This window comes from Benincasa hispida, chromosome 11 (assembly GCF_009727055.1).
Source record: "Benincasa hispida cultivar B227 chromosome 11, ASM972705v1, whole genome shotgun sequence".
Taxonomy (NCBI): Eukaryota; Viridiplantae; Streptophyta; class Magnoliopsida; order Cucurbitales; family Cucurbitaceae; genus Benincasa; species Benincasa hispida.
The window spans coordinates 49,920,358-49,943,894 of record NC_052359.1 but is presented as its reverse complement, the minus strand read 5'-3'; the positions used below and the strand labels follow the sequence as shown (position 1 = coordinate 49,943,894).

Sequence of the window (23,537 nt, the reverse complement as noted above, 5' to 3'; positions counted from 1 at the left end):
AATATTTTTTTCTTTTCTTGTGTCTACTTGTTTTTCAATGGCAGAAGATATGAACATTCATGCGCTTCAAGCAAGATATATGGCACAATGGGAAACACAAGAGGTAGGTGAGATTAGTGAACTTAGAAATCGATTATCCGATCTAACCTCCATCGTTCAATTTATGACTAATATACAGATACAAAATTCGTGTGGACTTGAGGGCGAATACTATTCTCCTTTGGAGTTGCCTAGTCAAATGTCGTTGTCGATGCCATTTCTGTCTGCCAATACAGGTATTTCTTTAGAGGATATAGTTAGAGAACTTTCTAATCGCTCTGGTGAGTTTGTGCAGGAACGCCCCTACGGTTATCAAACACCCCTGAGTTTCTAGCAAGATAACTTCTACCCGAACATGAAGTTATAGCTGAGCTTCGGTGTTTGAGTGACTGCGTTGCTTAGATCACTAAGTTAGTTAGGAGACTCGAGGAGTCTTGGGAACTATCATCTTCTGAGGATGCCAAGTTGAGTAGTGGAGACACTCACATAGATGAGTCTGCCGAGCAGCTGGTTCCTAGAATTTCTGATGAAGGTAAGATGTTGGATTTCTTAATATGTGAACGTGCTAATGATTTTTCTAAATGTGAACAGGAGTCTATTGGGTTTCACCTTGAAGCTCAAGCCCTCGTACTGACGTTAGAAAATCATTTAGAGCTTTCCCGCATCTGTGACACTGAGGTTGACCTTATAAAAGAGTTCGCATGGACCGATTCTAACAACGATGTCTATCCCCTGCCATGCCAAGAACAAGTTGGTGAGGTTAAGTATGAGTCTGAGCCTTATTTCGAGGAGTCTCACGTAATAGAGTTAGAGGCTCCCAAGCCTCAATTTGATCTCTGTCCTGGGATTTCTCTAATTTTTGAATTTTGTTGAGTCTTTATTTTTTGTTGAGTCGGTCCTTGAGTCTTTCAATTTTTCCTTTTTTCTTTTTTCAAATAAAATAAAAAATTCAAAAATCAACCTGTATAATTCTTTTCAAAAGATGAGAACCTTTGTGGCTTTACCAAGTCTTATCAACTCATCCAAGAAGAACCAGAGAAATATGAGATTTTTTTTGTCTTGATAGGAGACAAATTGCGTCAAGCAACCGAAGTTAAAAATTTGCGCTTCCTAGAGGCAACTAGGTTTTAAAATTTATTTCTTTTATTTTTATTTTTTAGGTTAGATTTTTAATTAGTTTTTCAAACTAGTTGTCAAAAAGGGTTGAAGAGATTTAAAAAGGATTTTAAATTTAAATTTATCAACTAGTAGGACTTTTGTAGCGGTAAGATTCACTCGAGCGACACGGTTCTTGATGACCATTCTCACCAATCCATCTTCTCCCGTCTTCTCCAAGGCATTAGAGATCAAGAATTACCTCAGCAATGGCGTCAACTGCTTCAAGCAGCTCAAGCATATCCATGGCCGCCTTCTCCGTCTCGACCTCGACCAAGACAACTACCTTCTCAACACGATTCTTTGCTGCGGCTTAGATTTTGGTTGCACAAATTACACTAAACTCGTATTTGCTCAAGCCAAAGAGCCCAATATTTTCCTCTGGAATACGATGATTCATCGCTTGGTTTCCAATGATTGCTTCGATGAGGCTATCGACCTTTATGGGTCGATGCGTGGACAAGGATTTTTACCCAACAATTTCACTTTCCCTTTTATTTTGAAAGCATGTGCTAGGAAATTGGATATTCGATTGGGACTGAAGATTCACACCCTCGTGGTGAAAGCAGGTTTTGATAATGATGTGTTTGTTAAGACCAGCTTGCTTTCTCTGTATGCTAAGTGTGATAATCTTGACAATGCACTCATGGTGTTCGATGATATTCCTGACAAAAATGTGGTGTCTTGGACTGCTATAATCACTGCATATATAGGCTCTGGTCAGTTTAGAGAAGCTATTGATGCATTTAAAAAGCTACTTGAAATGGGATTAAAGGCTGATAGCTTCTCTCTTGTCAAAGTCCTGTCTGCCTGTGCTCAGCTTGGGGATTTCACTAGTGGTGAGTGGATTGATAGGTATATAAGTGATAGTGGTATGAGAAGAAATGTTTTTGTGGCTACTTCTTTGTTGGATATGTATGTCAAATGTGGAAACATGGAGCGAGCAAATCTTATCTTTAATGCCATGTCAGAGAAAGATATTGTTTCTTGGAGTACCATGATTCAAGGCTATGCATTCAATGGATTACCTAAACAAGCGCTAGATCTTTTCTTTCAAATGCAGTCTGAGAATTTGAAGCCTGATTGTTATGCGATGGTTGGTATTCTGTCTGCTTGTGCAAAACTAGGAGCTTTAGATTTAGGCATCTGGGTCAGCAGCCTGATGGATAGACATGAGTTCTTGTCAAATCCCGTCCTCGGTACAGCTTTAATTGACATGTACTCCAAATGCGGTAGTGTCACTCGAGCTTGGGAAATCTTCAAAGCGATGGAAAATAAAGACCATGTAGTTTGGAATGCTATGATGGTTGGACTGTCCATGAACGGGCATGCTAAAGCTGTATTTTCTTTGTTTGGTCTTGTGGAGAAACATGGAATTCAGCCTGATGGAAACACCTTTATGGGCCTGCTCTGTGGGTGCACTCATGGTGGTTTTGTCAAAGAGGGGCGTCGATATTTCAATAACATGAAGCGGGTATTCTCAATAACTCCTTCGATCGAGCATTATGGATGTATGGTGGATTTGCTTGGGCGTGCAGGGTTATTAGATGAGGCTCATCGGTTGATAAACAGCATGCCAATGAAGCCTAATGCTGTTGTTTGGGGTGCATTGTTGGGTGGATGTAGATTGCACAAAGATACCCACTTGGCTGAACAAGTACTGAAAAAGCTTATTGAATTGGAGCCATGGAACTCAGGAAACTATGTTCTGTTATCAAATATCTACTCTGCAAGTCATCGATGGGAGGAAGCCGAAAAGATACGGTCGACGATGAAGGAGCAGCGGATTCAGAAGATCCGTGGCTGCAGTTGGATTGAGATCAATGGAATCGTTCATGAGTTTTTAGTAGGAGATAAATCACACTCATTATCGGAGAAAATATATGCAAAACTTGATGTACTGGGTAGAGAATTGAAAGCGGCTGGTCATGTACCAACTACAGAGTTTGTTCTTTTTGACATAGAAGAGGAAGAGAAGGAACATTTCCTTGGTTGCCACAGTGAGAAACTAGCTGTGGCTTTTGGTTTGATAAGCTCTCCTCCGAATCAGGTTATTCGTGTTGTTAAAAACCTTCGTGTATGTGGTGATTGTCACGGGGCCATAAAGCTCATTTCGAAGATCACTCAAAGAGAGATAATCATAAGGGATACTAATCGATTCCATACATTTATTGATGGTTCTTGTTCTTGTAAAGATTATTGGTGAAATTTGTAACTCTAAATTTATCAATACGCAATTTTGTAGGAAATGGACGAGTTATTTTGCCAAAAGTGACCATAATTCAATGGCAATTAATATGTATTGTCTCCTTTTCAGAGGTTCAAATACCACCACTGATGAAGTAAAACAAGTTACCTTAATTCAATTTCAAACTTTTTTTTTTCTCTGCATCAAATCAGTTCAACTTATTCACTTTATTCCGTTAAAAACAATGATGAAAACTATTTTTGGAAAATTCAACCGAACGATTGAAGTGAGTAAATCAATTAGAGTAGATAAAACTATAAGACCATTTATATTGAATTTAAAATTATTTTGCAAGCAACATATTTTTAGGAACTTCGTCTAAAACTCACCCTCTAGGAAGAAACCTACTGAGCATGGCAAAGTATTAAAAAAATGTTTATAAAATAATATAGAAAATAAAAAAATGAAAGGCCTCTTTTGAAAATCACTTCACTTTTTGATTTTTATTTTTAAAAGTTAAATTTATTTTCACTTATTTTCTTACGTGGTTTATATATTTCTTAGATACAACTTTTAGTCATTTCAAAAATATTTTTTTTAAAAAAAATTTAATTTTCAAAATTTGATTTGGTTTTTAAAAACATGGGTAAATGTAAATAACAAAGAATAAATATAGAGATGATAGAGATATTTATAGACGTAATTTTTAAAATCTAAAATAAAAAATCAAATAGTTACGAAACAAGATTGAAATCAATGTGCTAAAATCGTGTAATTAGCTCAAACTTTGGAAATATTAGAGGGAAAAAAACCTCTATTTCAAATAGCATAGTCAACTTGACAATCCTCTAAATAAAACACTATAATATTGAAATAAAATTAAAAAAAATAAATAAATTAAACCAAATTGTATTAATTAGGAAGAGATAAACGACACCAGAGAAGTATGAAAAAATAGACCAAATATGATTACGTAGGCCTTATTTAGTTTTTAAAAATTAAATCTATTACTTTCTATTTTCTTATCTGATTTATATTTTGTTTTTGGTTAAGTAAAAAAATTGAATTCTTAATAAATTATAAAAATAAAAATAAGTTTAAAATATAGAATTCTTATAAAATATAAAAAAATGGACCAAAATATTTATAAAATATCACTTGATGTCTATCAGTGTCATCTATCAATGTCTATTATTAATCGATGATAATAGTCATCGGTGTCTATCAGTGTATATCACGGATAGACTGTGATATTTTGTTATATTTGAAAATATTTTCAATAATTTTGTTATTTAAAACATTTTCCCTATCATTCACTTTCTTTTAGTTTTCAAAATTTAGTATTGATTTTTCTAATATTTTGATAAAAAAAATAGATAACAAAATAAAAAATTCAAAGATGGAATGAATATTTATAGACTCAATTTTCGAAAAGAAAAGTATCAACATTTGAACCGCTCTTCCGAACCCAAAAGAGATAAGGATGGAACTTGGAAGGAAGAACCGGCGAACCATCGTGGGGCTTCTTCTAATTCCTACCGTACAGTACAGCGTATGAGCTAAATTAAATATTGATTTAACAAAGTTTTAAAAATAAAAATGAAAAATGACATCAATCATTATAATATTTTAAATAAGTCAGGCTAGGCGTTATCCGTACTAATTTCTTTGGGGGCATATGATAAATGCGGGTACATGCTGACCGTTGACTTTGTATATTTTGTAATTAAAAAATAACCACCACAATCATCGGTGGCTTCTTGACCACTACATCAATTGGAGAGTGGAAACCATACAAATAGAATAAGATTGAAGAAAATCTTTTCCAAAACAATTTTTAAAACACTTTTATGAAATTCATGAAGGTATCAACTTTTTAGTTGGTAATGATTTAGTTATAATATTTTTTAAATTATAATAATTTAACAATTTACATAAAAGAGGGATAAATATCTCACTAGTATGTATGGACTGCAACATCAGTGAGAAATCTACTAATCATGAATATCGGAAATATTATTTGAAGATATCATTACTAGTATGGGTAAATTATTCAATGTCTTTTTCTTTTTTCTTTTTCTTTTTTACAAACATATAGTGAAAAATTGAACATTTGACTTCGAAATTGATAATATAAGCATTATGCGATTTGAACTTTGTTCATTTTAGCAATAGGATCTCTAGATAGCAAAGGTACGCATTTTGGTAGGTAGAATAATTAATATTTTAATGTCAGATAGGTGTCCTTTTATAGTTTTGCTTTGATATAAATAACTAACGATTAGATTTAGTTAAAAATATATATTTTACAACGACCCAAATTTCTATTATGTTTCTAGGATGCTACTAGGTGCATGCATAGGTTTGACGATGAAATCCTCGAAGTAAAATTAAATAAAAGAATTAAAACTTTTATTTCATTAGATAAACTTAAATAATAGATAAATCATGAAAACACCGTTCGGGGTACCCCTGACCCAAAATTTAAAATAAATATCAATTAAGAAAATTAACAAATGAGATAAAGGAGTATCCATAAATTTTAAAATACTAAACTCCTAGATCATACCCTATCAGATGAAACCTAAGTGCGGAAGCGACAACATGTCCAAATGGCCGCTGGTCACGGATCCCTCTTATCATACCATTCTATAAGATCTGAAAATGGCGGGTCATACTTACAAGAATTACTAAGTTGTTGGTAAAGATCTTGACAAAAAACAATAACTAAACGACTATGGGAATAAGAGTTATTATGGGGATAGTGTTTGGTCAAAATTGTTTGTTTTAGTGAAGGAGTATCTGATTACCCAACGATAGCACATATTATGACTCACTAAAATATCGTTGCAAATAAATAATGGTTATGGGTACATTATTACTTTTTGCTAAAAATTTGATTTTGGATTTAGTTAAAATTTGCTAATTAGAATTTTTTTGAATTTTATCAGCATGTCGAATTCTAGAATACTCACTTCCGATATTATTAACAGTAAAATCAAATAAACAAATAAATTACTAGTGGTTGATTACACCAATAGAGTTTTAACAAAGGATTGTCCTCTATCTCCCAACTCATCTAAAATTATGAATTATGTAGATGAGAATGTTGAATTCGAACAACAAGATAAATATGATTTACTTGTTATCGAAGCATCTTTAGTGGAAAACGATAAAATCTGGACAATTGATTCAGGTGCTGCTAATCATGTTGTACTATCTCACAGGAAACAAGTTCCTGGAGACAGTTGACAAAAGGTGAAACAATCTTTAAGGTAGGGACCAGGGAGATTGTTTCAGCCAAAGTAGTGGGAGATATGAAGTTATTTATAGGAGATAAGTACATTTATTTGAAAAATGTATATAATATTCCTTCTATGAAAAGGAATCTAATATCTGTCTCTTGTTTGCTAGAACAAAATTATAAAGTTTATTTCGAAAATGGCAAAGTGTTCATCAAAATGGGAAATAAATAGATTTGCTCTGCAAAATTGGAAAATAACTTGTACATGTTAAAACCAACTGAGGTCAAAGCTGTTTTGAATATAGAGATGTTTAAAACTGCTGGAACTCATAAGAAGAGGAAGATTTCTCCAAATGCTTATCTTTGGCACTTGAGACTGGGTCACATAAATCTCAACAGGATTGAGAGATTGGTTAAGAACGGTCTTTTAAACCAGTTGGAAGACAGTTCATTACCACCATGTGAGTCCTGTCTCGAAGGTAAAATGACAAAAAGATCTTTTTCTGGAAAAGGTCTTAGAGTCAAAGAAACCCCTAGAGTTGATTCACTCAGACCTTTGTGGGCCTCTAAATGTTAGAGCAAGAGGAGGGTATGAATATTTCATCAGTTTTATAGATGATTATTCTAGATATGGACATGTTTACTTAATGCACCAAAAGTCTGAAACTTTTAAAAAGTTCAAAGAGTATAAGGCTGAGGTTGAAAATCAATTAGGTAAAAAGATGGAACTCTTAGATCTGATCGAGGTGGTGAGTATATGGACATAGAATTCCAAAACTATTTGATAGAACATGGAATTCAGTCTCAATTCACAACCCCTGGCAACCTTAGCAGAACGGTGTGGCAGAAAGGAGAAACAGAATCTTGTTGGACATGGTTCATTCCATGATGAGTTACGCTCAATTACCAAATTCTCTTTGGGGACATGGTTCGTTCCATGATGAGTTCTATGAAGTTGGGAATAAGGTAGAATATCTAGCTGACATTAAGAGATGGCTGGCTTCACAATTCTAAGTGAAAGATTTAGGAGAAGCACAGTATGTTCTTGGAATCCAAATAGTTCGGAATTGCAAGAACAAAACATTAGCTTTATCTCAAGCATCTTATATAGACAAGATATTGTCTAGGTATAAAATATAAAATTTTAAAAAAGGGTCTTTACCTTTCAGGCATAGAATTCACTTGTCTAAGAAACAGAGTCCTAAGACACCTCAAGAAGTTGAGGAGATGAATTGAATTCCATATGCATCTGCAGTTAGGAGTTTGATGTATGCAATGTTGTGTACTCGTTCCGATATATGCTATGACGTAGGAATTGTTAGCAGATTTCAGTCCAATCCTGGTCATGACATTGGACTGTTGTTAAAAACATTCTCAAGTATCTGCGGGGAATGAGAGATTATATGATTGTGTATGGTCCTAAGGATCTGATCCTTACTGATACACTGATTTTGACTTTCAGATCGATATTGACTCGAGAAAATCAACTTCAGGGTCAGTATTTACTCTTAACGGAGAAGCAGTGGTGCGGAGAAGCATCAAGCAGAGTTGTATTGCGGACTCCACAATGAAAGCTGAGTATGTAGCTGCAAGCGAATCAACAAAAGAAACATAACTGATCGATCCATTTACGAAGGCCCTCTCAGCTAAAATGTTCGAGGGTCACCTAGTAGGACGAGGTCTACGAGTTTTATATCACTAGGGCAAGTGGGAGAATTGATGGGTATTGTGATGCCCTAGTTTATTGTATTTGTACTTTCTCTCAACATTGTATATATTTGTATATATTGATCCACTGGGGTTTTAGTCCAAGTGGGAGTATTATTGGGTTTTATGTCCTAAAACTCGCAGTTTGTAAAATAATAAAAATTTTCTATTATCAATGTACTTGTTATTGATCTCATAAATTGTATGAAAGTCTAAATCCAATAAACTAAGACCCATAACTATTGTATGAGTACTTGAACTTTATGTGGAGACATAAGAGTGGATCGGGCTTGAGTAAATAGTCAAAATGATCTATGGTACATGAATGAGGTTGGGTACCTTATTATGGTAACACCATTGGATGCGGCCTATTCTGTAGTTGTTACAAAGAGTTGTAAAGTGCTACATATGATGTGATCCTAATTCGTACATGTTATGACATGAGAAGTGGGGGCGTCCTATGCAATGAGTTTGCATAAGATCAAGACCAAGAAATAAGTCACTCTTACTTTATAACGCTGTTTACTGTTTAAGACTGACTATTTCACCTAGATGACCCAGGTAACTCGATTTTAATCCTGAGCTAACTATGAACTTTGGGATTGCCCTTAGATTTGCATAGTTGAGGGTTTGCTCAGCAACGTCGGCTCAATAAGACTCCCATTTTCAGGGGTAAGACCAGATAGATAGTTGGACACATAGGGTGCAAGACGGAGTTCACACCTATCCGATTTAGGGATAGGAGAAAGGTTGTTCTTTCAAGTACTGAATCCAGGTCCTGAATAAGGGGCCCCACCCTCTCATTAGACTGAGAGAGTTTGGTTTAATGATTGGATCACAAACTAGTTGTTCATTAGAGGATCAGTAGGGACTTGAGGAATAAGACATAATCTTGGATGTAAAATAGATATTTGACCCAACCGTTATTATGAATAACCTGTGAAGGGTCGACTTACTGATTATGGCTAAATCATGTGGACATAATATATCTATAGTGAGGGAAGTGCAACTATGCGCTTTAGTGGAATGACCCATTAGTTAACAAATGTTGATTGATTTGGTCTAATGAGTTTAGCCAATTAATCTCGGATCGTTGGAGCCATTGATTTGTAGGTTCGCGAGGTCCCCCTACTAGCTCATAACGGACTAGCTCTAGAATAGTGTGATAAGTTAATTTGAAACGTTCAAATTAGAATTAAGGGAATTAGTAATTATATGAGATATAATTATATGTTTAATTTTAGAATTAAACGGAATAGGAGAATTTATATATTTAAATATGATTTAAATATATAAAGATGGATATGTGTTAAAATTAATTTAATATTTGATATTAAATTAATTAAGTTTTATTTGATAATCAATTTATGAAATTAATTCTTTTTTCTTTTTTTAAATCAAAATAGATTTTATAGAATCAAATTTTGATTTTTAGATAAAATTGGAAAATTGGAAAACAAAACACACAAAATGGAAAAAAAAAAGGTTTTTCATCACCAAGTAGCTCACTCAAAGGGCAATATCTTTGCCTTGTCTTCTCCAAGCATGAGCTGCAACTCATGCAACTCTTCTCTTTGCATGTTGATCTGTAATATGATGAAGAGATTGGAGTGAAAATCGGGCATGCAATCAATAGAGATTTTGAGAGAAAATTGGGCTTGAAGAAAGAGTTCTTCAGCTAGTTTTCTGCAGTGAGCATTTCTCATTCAACCCTCGATTCAAGCTTGTTTTGAGTCCCATAACTCAATCTAGAGCACCAAGAGAATAGTGGGGAAGATCCTTAGGTGGTCGACAACAAGATTTGGAGAAGATAGTAGCTGGTGAAGGAGCTTTGAAGAAGTTATGCAAGAGATATGTCTTGAAACCCATTTTTTTTTTCTGTAAAAGCATACTTTATATTTTGCCAAAATTAGTGAATTTGAGTGCTTAGATGATCCTAGAACTTCCACTGTTGCTGAAACAATCCTACAGTACATAGCCCGATGGAAGTGCTAACAGTCACTAATAGTCTCATATAGGCATAAGCATACAATCAAATCTTAAATCATGTCTAGGTTTCATAACAGTTTCAAAATTTATCCATCAATCAAACACTATAATAACACATACTATCGAAATCCCGTAACATAAGCGTAAGGTAAAAAAAAATTACAACTGACCAACAAGCATGCCAAAAAAACATATTCCAAACCAACGTAGAAACCAATACTTAATGCATACTTGGTTCGGGGGCGAACCGGTAGTAAATCACTTACCTCAAATTAAACTAATGTAAGCAATTTAATTTCTCCTTTTAGCTTTGAGAGACCCTAAATCAACCACTAATTTCTCCTCAAGTCATTTAACCCAAAACGTAAAGTGACCCCCCAAAACCACCAGATGTCAATAATAAACATATCCTTAAGTGACATTTAATTCCAAGGATTAAAGACCCCAATTCCATCAACCAACATCGGTACCAAGAGACTTCCAAGGATTACTATTCACCAAAACTCCTCTGAAGCAACCTCCAACTAATGGACAATAAGCCCCCGATCTTCACAACTCGAATCTAACAACATAACACCAAGAGTTAGGCTGAGAATTTATTGGGCAACAACAAAACGACCAGGGATAAACCTAAAATGTTCTAAATCTTAGCCCAAACAGCAAAATCTAACGGAAACTGACCATGATCCGGTGACAGATGGGGCTGTCTGTGTTAGACCGGTGACGCGCGCTTGGTCAAGGCTAGCAGCGCGACGAAATCGCAGGGAAGAGAGAGCGGCGACACGGCGATAGGCGGACGAGTGACTGTGATACGATAAGGGAGCGAAGGCACGACGCGGATGACTGACTGAGGAATGACTCAAATGGTCGGCGAATGTGACACTGCTTCATATCCAGCGTAGGCTTAATGGTGCAACACAGACGATGGGGGGGGGGTGGAGGGGGAGGGGGAGGCAGCAAGGAAACACGGAGAAGAAAGCCTTTCTTCTTCTAAATTCCTTTTCTTTCTTTTTTTTTTTGTTTATTTCATGCAAACCGAGGTTCCCTTTGAATAAACAAAACCCTTAAACCCTAATTTCTTATTATATATATATATATATATATATATATATATTATATATATATATATATATATATATTATATATTATTATCCCCTATTTTCCTTCTTCTAAAACAAAACTCAAACCACCAAATCTTATTTTAAGAAATCTTCTCCAAACAACGACCAATTAAAAACTGAACCAACAAATCATTTAATTACCTAAGCTTTGGCCTTGAATTAAAAAAAATCTAATAATTTCATGAACTAATTTAAATTTACCTAGATCCCGGGATGCTACAATCTTTTCTCCTTAAGAAACTCTCGTCCTCGAATGTTCTAGTCCTGGAAGAGCTCTGGATACAGTGTTCTCATCTCGTCCTCCCGCTCCCAAGTTGCTTCCTCAAACGGATGATTCTGCCACAGAACCTTCACTAGTGGTACCTCCCTGTTGCGAAAAACCTTCATTTCCCTTGTAATAATCCGCGTAGGTTTCTCTTCATAACTTAAGTTTTTATTTAGCTGCGAGGGTTCAAAGTCCACTACATGAGACGGGTCCGTTATGTACTTCCTCAGCCTGGAAACATGGAAGATATTATAGGCTGCAGAGAGAAATGGTGGCAAGGCCAAACGATAAGCCACAAGGCCAATCATTCCAAGATCTCAAATGGCCCTACAAAACGCGAACTTAGCTTTCCTTTTCTTCCAAACCTCATAACACCTTTCATAGCTGCTACTTTTAGGAATACTTTATCACTTGCCTCGAACTTAAGTTCTTCACACCTAACATCGACATAATTTTTCTGTCTACTCTATGCTGCTAACAATCACGTTCTAATCTTCTGATTTCCCCCGTGTTCAGTTATAACGGCAACCCCTGAATCTTGAGCCACTTGGCGTTCCAACCCAGTTCCAACAATGCACTTTTCGGACCGAGGAAGCGGGACTTCTTGACGTTGCATATGGCTTCATTCGTCATCTCCACTAACTCAGTTCCTACCAACTTTCTCTCACCAACCTCACCCTAGCAAATTGTAGACCTACAACCCTTACCGTATAGAGTTTCAAATGGAGACATACCAATTGTAGTCATATAACTGTTGTTATAGGAAAACTCTGCCAAATGCAAGTGGGAGTCCCAACTCCCTGAAAACTCCAAAGCACAAGCGTGCAACATATCCTCCAGCGTCCAATTCAAGCGTTTCGTTTGTCCCTCAGTCTGAGGGTGGAAGGTTGTATTGAAATTTAACTGTGTTCCTAATGGTGCCTGAAGACTTTTCCAAAAATTGGAGGTCAAATGACGAGGGTCCCTGTCGGATATAATTGACACCGGCACACCATGCAACCTTACTATCTCTTTCATATATATCTGAGCTCATTTACTCACCGGATACGTGGGCTTCCCTGGAATGAAATGTGTCACCTTAGTGAGCATGTCCACTACAACCCATATTATTGAGAAGCCTTTTACCATCATGGGTAAGCCCACAATGAAATCCATGGATACACTCTTGCACTCCCTTTCTGGCACATTCAATGGCTGTAGTAAGCCCGTTGGCTTCTACCTCGGGCCTTCACCTACTGACAGACTAAAAATTTGCTAACATCGGCTATCTCCCTTTTCATAACAGACCACCAGTAATACCGCTTCAAATCTTCGTACATTTTGGTGTTGCCTAGTTGTATCGAGAATGGGGAGTTGTGAGCTTCTGCCAATGATTCGCCTTTTAGAACATTACCTGTAGGTACGCATAACCGTCCTTGATATAAGAGGCCCTGATCCACAGATACTGAAAATTCACTGACTTGGCTTGACTCTACCTGACAAAATTTCTGAACAAGGTCTGAATCACCCTGCTGTGCATCAATGATCCTCTGCTCAAAGTTGGCCATACCGTCAACTAGGCTAGCTGCGAGGTGACTTCCCCCACTGCCACTGCAATTTCTGTTAGCTCTAAATCATCACACAACTGAACTTACTTAAGGAATACACAAGAATGCAACGAAAGAAAACAAAATCAATAAGCACTCTAATTACATTTAATTTGAGTTTGAAAGCATGCAAATACAAGTGGGTTTCAAGTTACATACCTTTCTTGATGAATTCTTCAATTCCAAGCTGCTCTTCACTCCAATTCAGCTCCAAATCAGTCCGTGAACCACCAAGAGGTCTTCTCTACTATTCTCAGCCTTGAATTTGAGTGGTGCAACTCAAATTTGGGAGAATTTGGTGAAGGAATTTTATGGGTTTGTAGAGGAAGAAGAAGATGATACAGAAACTAGTACTCCAGCAAAAAAAATCTCTCTTTTCTTCTTCATCTCAGCCACTTTTTAATCAACTCCAGCATGCAACCAACATTTGAAGCCTCAAAGCTAGCAGCTGCTTGATCATATCAAGTGGAATTCAGTGTGTAATTTAATTAAACATGAGGATTACACCTCATGTTAGAGAAAAATGTGATAAACCCAATTTCTCCAATTTTTCTATTAATTTTCATAATTAATTCTAAAATTAATTTAATTTGATTAATTCATAATTAACCAATTGTAGTATTTCAATTTTCAATTTCTCAAATTGAAATTTAAAAATAGAAATTAATTTGATTTTTATTTAATTAAACATATTTAATCCATTAATCTATCAAATTAATCACACACTAAATTTATAACATCAATCTAATTCATGTAATTGATATTTAAATCAACATTTAAATATTATAGACTCTCCAATTTTCTTTAATTTCAACAAATTAAACATTAATTATATTGAATATAATTATGCAAACCCTAATTTGATTTTGAACTAATTCAAACTCAAAAACCCTAATTTCAATTTGAACATTTTCAAATTTGAAATTCAATTTGAACAATTCAAATTAATATCATTCCAAATTCATTCAATTAAATAATTCAAAGTGTTCATGTTTTACGAGCTAGTAGAGGGACCTTATGGACCTACAGATCATGAGCTACAACGATTAAGATTAATTTGCTAAACTCGTTAGACCAAATTAATTAGTTCGTTAACTATCGATTCACACCACTATAGCTCGATAGCTGCACTCTCCTCACTGTAGATATATTTGTGTCCACACGATATAACCATAACTAGTAGGTCGACCCTTCACAGGTTATTCGTAATACCGACGGGTCAATGTGTTGTTTTACCCTCGATATTATGTCTTGTTCATTAAGTTCCAACTGATCCTTTAATAAACAATTGGTTTATGATCCAATCACTAAACTGGATCCCTCTTGAGCCAGTGAGAGGGTGGGACCCCTTGTTCAAGCCCTGAATTCAGTACTTAAGAGAATAACCTTTCTCCTAGCCCTAAATCGGGTAGACGTGAATTTCTTCTTACACTTTATGTTCCCGGTTATCTACCCAGTCTTACCCCTGAAATAGGAGGCTTATTGAGCTGACGCTGTTGAGCCAACCCTCACCTATGCAAATCTAAGGATAAACCCGAATAAACATGAGATCATAGTTAGCTCAGGGTTAAGATCGAGTTACCTAGGTCATCTAAGTGAAATAGCCAATCTTAAACACTAAACAACGTTATAATGTAAGAGTGACTTATTTCTTGATCCGATCTTATGCAAACTCATTGCATGGGATGCTCCTACTCCTCATGTCAATACATGAACGAATCTTGATCACTTCGTATGTAGTATCTTTATAACAACTTGTAACAGCTACAAAATAGGCCACATCCAATAGTGTTACCATATACTATAGACCATTTTGGCTATTTACTCGAACTTGATCCATCTCTATGTCTCTTCATAAAGTTCAAGTATTCATGTAATAACTATGGATCTTAGTTTATTGGATTTAGAATTTACGTATGCTATTTATAGAATCAATAATAAGTTTATTGACTATAGAATATGTTTAACTTTTACAAACTGCGAGTTTTAAGACATAAAACCAAACACTTGCTTAGTGATCAAGGCAGTTCAATGAGTGGTCTTCCTACTGAGAGCATCAAGCACCACATTTGCCTTGCCCGGGTGGTAGAGAATCTCACAGTCATAATCTTTTACTAACTCGAGCCACCTGCGCTGTCTCATGTTTAACTCCTTTTGAGTGAAAAGGTATTTCAAACTCTTATGGTTGGTGAAAATCTGGATCTTTTCCCTATACAAATAGTGCCTCCAGATCTTCAGGGAAAAAACCACCGCTGCCAATTCCAAGTTATGAGTAGGATAGTTTCCCTCATGGTTCTTCAGCTGGCGAGAGGCATAGGCAACCACTCTACCATGCTGCATAAGCACAAAACCCAAACCCTTCTTAGAAGCATCACTATAGATCACAAAACTCCTGGAGCCATCAGGTACTGTAAGAATCAGTGTTGAAACCAACTTCTGCTTGAGGTTATGAAAATTTTCCACATAAGCTTTGCTTCAAACAAACGAAGCTCTCTTCCTAGTTAACGGGTCAACAGTGTGGCTATGCTAGAAAAATTCTCTACAAACTTATGATAATATCTGACCAACCCCAAGAAAATGCGCACCTCGCTGACTGTTGTGAGGCGGGGCCAATTTGTAATGGCCTCAATCTTTGTTGGATCCACCGAAACCCCATCCTTCGACACACGTGCCCAAGAAACGACACCTTACATAGCCAGAATTTAAACTTTGAAAATTTTACATATAGCTTATTTTCCCTCAACATTCCTAGGACTTTCTGAAGATGTTCCTCATGTTCCGCCTCTATTTTGAAATAGACCACGATGTCGTCAATGAAAATAATTATAAAGGTGTCAAGAAAATCCATAAACACTTTGTTCATCAAATCCATGAACACCGTCGGAGCATTGGTCAAACCAAACAACATTATGATGAACTCGCAATGTCCGTATGTAGATCGAAATGCTATCTTCGAGATATCATTGTCCTTTATCCTCAGTTGGTGGTAACCTGACTGTAGGTCAATCTTGGAGAATACAGTAGCTCCCTGTAACTGATCAAATAGATCATCGATCCTGGAGAGTGGATAATTATTCTTGATGGTTACTTTATTCAACTCCCTCTTGTTGGATTTTATGTCCTAAAACTCGTAGTTTGTAAATTAATAAACATATTCTGTTTTGTTTTTCGATAAAGTTGTTATTGAAATTGTAAACTTGCAGATCCAATAAACTAAGGTCCTGAGGCTATTAATGTAGTGACATAAAGGTGGATCAAGTTCAAATATATAGCCAAAATGGTCTATAGTATATGAATAAGGTTGGGCACCTTATCTGGGGACACTATAGATGCGGCCCACTTTGTAGTTGTACAAACGATGTGTCCTAAACCATTCATTGGTGAGACAAGAAAGTGGGAGCATCCTATGTAAGAGTTTACATAAGACTGAACCATGAAATAGTCACTTTTTACGTTCTAAATGTCGTTTTATGTATAAAACTGACTATTTCGTAATTTAATGACCTAGGTACTTAATCTTAATCCTGAGCTAACTATGAACAACTGTTCACTCGAAATTATCCTTAGATCTACATAGGTGAGGCAGCTCATTATCGCTGGCCCAATAAGTCTCCCATTTCAAGGTAAGATCAGATGGATAGCTGGGAACATAGGGTGCAAGACGGAATTCACTCCTATCTATTTAGGGATAGTATATAAGTTGTTCCTTTTAGTACTGAATCCAGGTCTTGAATAAGGGGCCCCACCCTCTCCTTGGCCCGAGAGGGGTTCGGTTATAGGTTGGACCTTAAACCAATTGTTCATTAGAGAATCAATGAAACTTAAGGAACAAGATGTAGTATTGGGGGTAAAAACGTTTTTATGATCCAGCTGAGATTACGAACAACCTGTGAAGGATTAGCTTACTAATCATGGTTATATCAATATAGACACAAATATATCTATAGTGAGAAGACTGCAACTACGGGACTATAGATAGACCCGTTAGTTAACGAATGTTGATTAGCTCCATCTAAAAGAGTTTTGCCGCTAATCTTAGATCGTTGAAGCCATGATCTATAGGTTTATTAGGTTCCCCTACTAGCCTCATTTGGAATAAACTTAGAACATATGATAGATATTCGAATTGTTCGAATTAGGTGAAGAGAGAGAAACGACAAGTATATTTGATATAGTAGTCGGTTCTTTAGTTTAGAGATACAACTTTAATATTTAAATGTAATTAAATATCAAGAATATGAATACGTTCATATTCGGAAGCTCGGAAATAATGGAAATGGTCAAGATGTAAAAAGTCAGAGTTGACTTTTGACTTTGAAAGTCAAACTTTGACCGACCTTATATTCAAATGTGATTTGAATTTCGAGAAAATGAATGTGGATTCGTGCTCAGGAGGTTAAATTAGTCAACACGGAAAAAATCATAAAAGTCAAAATGTTGACTTTTTGGTCAAAGTTTGACTTGACAAAATGATTATTTTGCCCTTTGACTAAAGTTAGTGGGAAAATCCAACTTTTGTTGGATAATTCCACTAACAAAATAGTGGCTAGGTGTTGGCTTATAGTGGAGACAAAACCCATTAGATAGTGATTCTAGTGTTGGTTTTTATGAAGTTGTTTCATGCAATTTTGCATGCACATTTTCTATAATATGAGCTTTTGAATTTGATTAAAACTTTGACATTTTGCCAATTTTAGTTTTCAAAATTGGGCTGGAAAAATAAAAACCAAACCCAATATTCATTCTATTTTTTCCATCTCTTTCTCTCTGTCGGTTTTCTTCATCCTTTGGGTCCATAAAACCCGGTTCTTGAGTCCAGAGATAGTAAGTAACTCTAGTGGTGTCCGAAGAGTTCAAGTCGAGATTCAATAAGGAAAAGCATTTTTCGAGAGCTACAAGGTTGTATTCCATCCCTTTTATTTACTGTTTTTTCTCCTTCATTGTATGCTAATTTCCTTTTAATATAATTGAGTGTGATATGAATCAAGGGTTGACCCCAGCACTCCCAGAACCCACTACTAAGGCATTAGTCCCCCGTGTGACCTGCCTGCTTTCATCTGAAGCAAGTCCACGTGCCAATCAGACACGTCCTCAATGATGCTTCCCACATGACTTGCACACCGGCCTATCCCTTTAGACCCCTTCTAGAACAGTAGCTTGCTGTTTGATGTGCCCTAGCGATTTGTCTATGCTCTGACTTCTGCAAAGGCCCAGTGCTTTTGTTTCCAACTTTCTTCTTTTGAGTTGGTGCAGGTTCTTTCATTAAGGGACTTCAGAAAACTCTATCATTGAGGGACACCCCACTCGTGCTGCCGCTCGAAATGTTTGCTGCATAGGTGGGAGACTCGAGAGCTTGCAAAATACCTCGTACCCCATCCCGAAGTCCCTACACAAATCTTTCAGCCCTCTTTGCTTCAGTAGACACTAGATTAGGGGCGAAACAAGGATAGTCTGTCAAACTCCTCCTCGTACTCCTCTACTGTCATGTCCCCCTACTTCAGATTCATAAACTCAGCCTGCTTGTTGTACCTCACATGAGAAGAGAAGTAATTCTTATAGAACCGCTCTTTGAATTGGTCCCATGTGTTGGAAATGTCCTAGAACTTGCAGTTCGTGTTAAACATTCTATTTATCAATAAAATATTATTGAGTAATTTATTCAATAAAGTTGTTGATTTTGCATCTTATGAAAATCCAATAAACATATCCATGGCTATAGTGTGAATACTTTAACTTTATGTGGTGACATAAACAGGATCAAGTTAATAGTATATAGCCTAAATGGTCTAATAAGTATATGGATGAAATTGGGTATCTCATCCTGGTAATACTATTGAATGCGGCCCATTTTGTAGGTAATACAAATGATGTGATCTACAGATCATTCATGTAGAGACAAGTGAGTGAGGGCATCCTATGCAATGAGTTTACATATAGACTGGACTACAAAATAGTCATTTTTCTTTATAACGATTGTTTATTGTTAAAACTGACTATTTTATTTTAAGTAACCTACGATAACTTAATCTTAATCCTGAGCTAGCTATAAACTCTTGTTTGTTCGGGATTATCTTTTGATCTACATGGGTGAGAGTAGTCCAACATCACTACTCAATAAGCCTTCCATTTTGGGGATAAGACCAGATGAATAGTTGGGGATATAGCTTTGCAAGATGGAATTCACTCCTACCCGATTTAGGGTTAGCAGATAGGTTGTTCTCTTAAGTACTAATTCCAGGTCTTGAACAATCGGGGCCCCACCTTCTCATGATAGAGAAAGAACTTGATTCATAAGTATTATGAATCAAATTGTTCATTAGAGGGTCAGTGGGAACTTAAGGAATGAGATGAATGTATTCACAGGGGTAAAATGGTGATCTTGACCCAGCTGTGATTACGAACGACCTGTGAAGGATCGATTTACTGGTCATGATTATATCAAGTGGACATAATATATCTACAGTAAAGGGAGTTCAACTATGGGCTATAGTGAAGTGACCCATTAGTTAACAAAATGGGGGTTAATTCGGTGTAATGAGTTTAGCCAATTAATCTCGGAACATTGGAGCCCATGATCTGTAGGTCCGCGAGGTCCCCCTACTAGCTCGTAAATAGATTAGCTTTAGAGTAGTGCGATAAGTTAATTTGAAACATTCAAATTATAATTAAAGGAACTAATAATTATATGAGATATAATTATAATTTTAAGAATTAAACGGAATAGGAGAATTAATATTTAAATATAATTTAAATATATGAAGGTGGATTTGTGTAAAATTAATTTAATATTTGATATTAAATTAATTAGAATTAATTTAATTATTTAATTTAATTTATGAAATTAATTTTACAAAATTAATATTATTTTCAATTTTTTAAATCAAATTGATTTTTGAAATCATTTGGTAAAAATTGGAAAATCAACACAAAATGGAAATATGGATTTTTCCATTAAACCTTCAACTAGCTCACACCAAAGCCATTTATATTTGGCTTCAATAACTCCAAGCATGAGCTGCATTTCATGTAGCTATCTTTTTTGCATGAAAGACCTGCAATAAATAAAGAAGATTGGAGTGGAATTGAGACATGCTTCTAAAGAGTTTTTGCTGAAAAATTCGGGTTGAAGAAGTTGTTCTTCAAGTGGGTTGTAGTAGTGAGTTCTCTTCCAAGTTTCTTTTCATTAAAGCTGATTTTGAGTCCCACAACTCATTCTAAAGCTCCAAGAGAATAGTGAGAAAGATCTTGAGGTGGTTCACAGCAAGTTTCGGAGAAGATTATAGCCGAGAATCAAGATTTCAAGGAGTTCTATAAAGGTATGGCTTAAAACCCTCTTGTGATTGATGAGCATGCTTTAGTTACTGCCAAAATTAATGAATTAGAGTGCTTATTGATCATTGTTCCTTCCGTTGCTTGCTGATATACTTTAACACCACGTCGCTTGGCCCCATTAGCTTCTGTCATTCTTTCGGATGAGTGCCACCAATGCCTGGCATTATCGACAAGAACAAAGGAAGCATATTGCAACTTCTACTCTTCTGGGCACTCCATGTACTGAAAAATCCCTTCCACAGTGGAAAACCATAACTTTTCTTTACTGGGGTCTTTTAGGGACCCACTAACATCGGAGGGTCATACTCTCGACCTCCAAGGAAGGACCTATCATAGTTTGATTGGGTACCCTATCTTGATTCTAAACTTGTGGTATCGGGGCTAGTGGGGGTGCCACCTGCTGTGACTGTGCGTGCTGAGCTATCTGCTCAGCCATAATATCCCTTAGCTACCCTACCATAGCCTACATGACGACATTCCCAATAGCTTCAGCCATGGTAGCGTACTGTACCGGAATCTTTGAGGGTGATGGTCTTGGCAGGGGCACAATCGAATTTTGAGGCCCACTTCTTGGTCTAATCCTTTGCCAGGTTGACCTAGACGGGTCAAGAGGCAGCGGGTCCCACATTTCTTGGCTTTGCACCTTAGGGTCTTGTACGTCAGGGTCCTACTCCCCCAATAACATTCTTATCTTGATTGCCCCTTCCTCTGGTTCGTGGTGCCATACCTGATAACCACACGGAATGCTTTAACAAAATGCTTGCCGAGAAACCCGTCAAATACGACTATACAATAGATAAGTTTCAGGCATAATTCCCTAGAGGACTTAAGAGATCTACCTGGCGATGATGAGAGATCTGTTTGTGGCCATAGGAACATTGTAGACTCACGATGTAAGTCATTTTACATAACCTAAAACTTAGGCTCTGATACTAACTATAACGACCCAAATTTCTATTATGTTTCTAGGATGCTATTAGGTGCATGCATAGGTTTGACAATGAAATCCTCGAAGTAAAATTAAATAAAAGAATTAAAACTTTTATTTCATTAGATAAACTTAAATAATAGATAAATCCTGAAAACACCGTTCGGGGTACCCCTGACCCACAATTTAAAATAAATATCAATTAAACAAATTAAAAAATGAGATAAAGGAGTATACATAAATTTTAAAATACTAAACTCCTAGATCAGACCCTATCAGATGAAACCCAAGTGCGGAAGTGACAACGTGTCCAAATGGCAGCTAGTCATGGATCTCTCTTGTCATTTGCCTGTCTATCTCTACCTTTACCTAAAAAACATGAAAGGAAAAGGATGAGTATATAAGTATACTCAGTAAGCGGCCCACTACTGGACCCACTCAGTGATCTATTAGCTTTCCCATCGACACTCAAGTGCACAATAGCATAGTAGGCATAGGCATAGGCATAGGCATAGGCGTAAGCATAAGAGGCGAGCCCGAAGGCACACTTTCATAATTGGTGACCCTGGAGGGCACGATCATATACATAGGTGGTGATCCCAAGGAAATACCATACGTAGGCATAAGGTGTGGCCCGAAGGCTCAAACCATGTGATGTACATAGCCCGATGGAAATGCTAACAGTCACTAACAGTCTCATATAGGCATAAGCGTACAATCAAATCTTCAATCAAGTTTAGGTTTCATAACAATTTCACAATTTATCCATCAATCAAACACTGCAACAACACATACTATTGAAATCCTGTGACATAAGCGTAAGCTTCAAAAAAATTACAATTGACTAACAAGCATGCCGGAAAAACATATTCCAACCAACGTAGAAACCAATACTTAATGCATACTTAGTTCGGGGGAGATCCTGTAATAAAGCACTTACCTCAAATTAAACCAGTGTAAGCAATGTAATTTCTCCTTTTAGCTTTGAGAGACCCTAAATTAACCTCTACTACCTGAACCAAAAATCACTTGAACCCATTAACTTAAAATTATCTTAAACTTCCTCAATTCATCTACCCTAAAACGTAAAGTGACCCCCCAAAAACCACAAAATGTCAATAATGGACCTATCCTTAAGTGACATTTAATTCCAAGGATTAAAGACCCCAATTCCATCAACCAACATCGGTACCAAGAGACTTCCAAGGATTACTACTCACCAAAACTCCTCTGAAGCAACCTTCAACTACTAGACCCCAAGCCGTAGTTATCAACCCTTAGGCTGACACTTACTGCCTAAAAACTCTTGCGGAATAACTCTGATACCAAATACAAATTATATGCAACGGGACGGCTGTAGGCCCACAATTTATTAACTTAGAAACTTAATATGTTTAGAGTATTTACAACATTAGATTTACAAGTCCCAAAACCCACAACCCTAGTCCCTATATGAACAATAATAACATGTGTACAATATTAACAGTAACCACCTAGCAAACGGTTACAAGTCCTTTGGTCCTTTAGTGGCAAAGCAGATACTGAGCTGTCTTCAGAGGATTTGACCGCTACCTCTGGGAGGGAAAAACAAAAACATTTGAAAACGGGGTGAGCTTACGCCCAGTGAGTGACCGAGAAAAGATAGTAAATTCTCATGCATAATTTCAGAAAATAGTTTTATCTGAAATATAAACTTTTGCAGCATAAATAATTTCCAAGCGTAATGTATATAAAACTTTTTTAAACACAAAACAGTAAAATCATTTCTCAAATCAAAGACTGTATATCTGGTAAAATAATCCCAACACCAACTACTAGTCCAGAGAGAACCCTTTTGCTCAATCTCTAACTTTATTCACCTGTGGCCACATTAGGTACTACTGCTCAGATACCTTCTCCTTGTACTTTAGTATCGAGCTACTAGGATACCTTCTCCAACGTACTTCAGTATCCCATTGGCTTGGTACCTTCTCAAACGTACTT

At 36.4% G+C, this 23,537-nt stretch overlaps 1 protein-coding gene across 1 annotated transcript; it reads left to right on the top strand.

The window, feature by feature from the left end:
* The first annotated feature begins 1,275 nt into the window (after positions 1–1,275).
* LOC120091242 (putative pentatricopeptide repeat-containing protein At3g08820) lies at positions 1,276–3,486 on the top strand. The gene has a single exon (XM_039049181.1). It carries the CDS (start codon positions 1,334–1,336, stop codon positions 3,398–3,400), a length of 2,067 nt encoding a protein of 688 aa, XP_038905109.1. The 5' UTR covers positions 1,276–1,333; the 3' UTR covers positions 3,401–3,486.
* Positions 3,487–23,537: the final 20,051 nt, after the last annotated feature.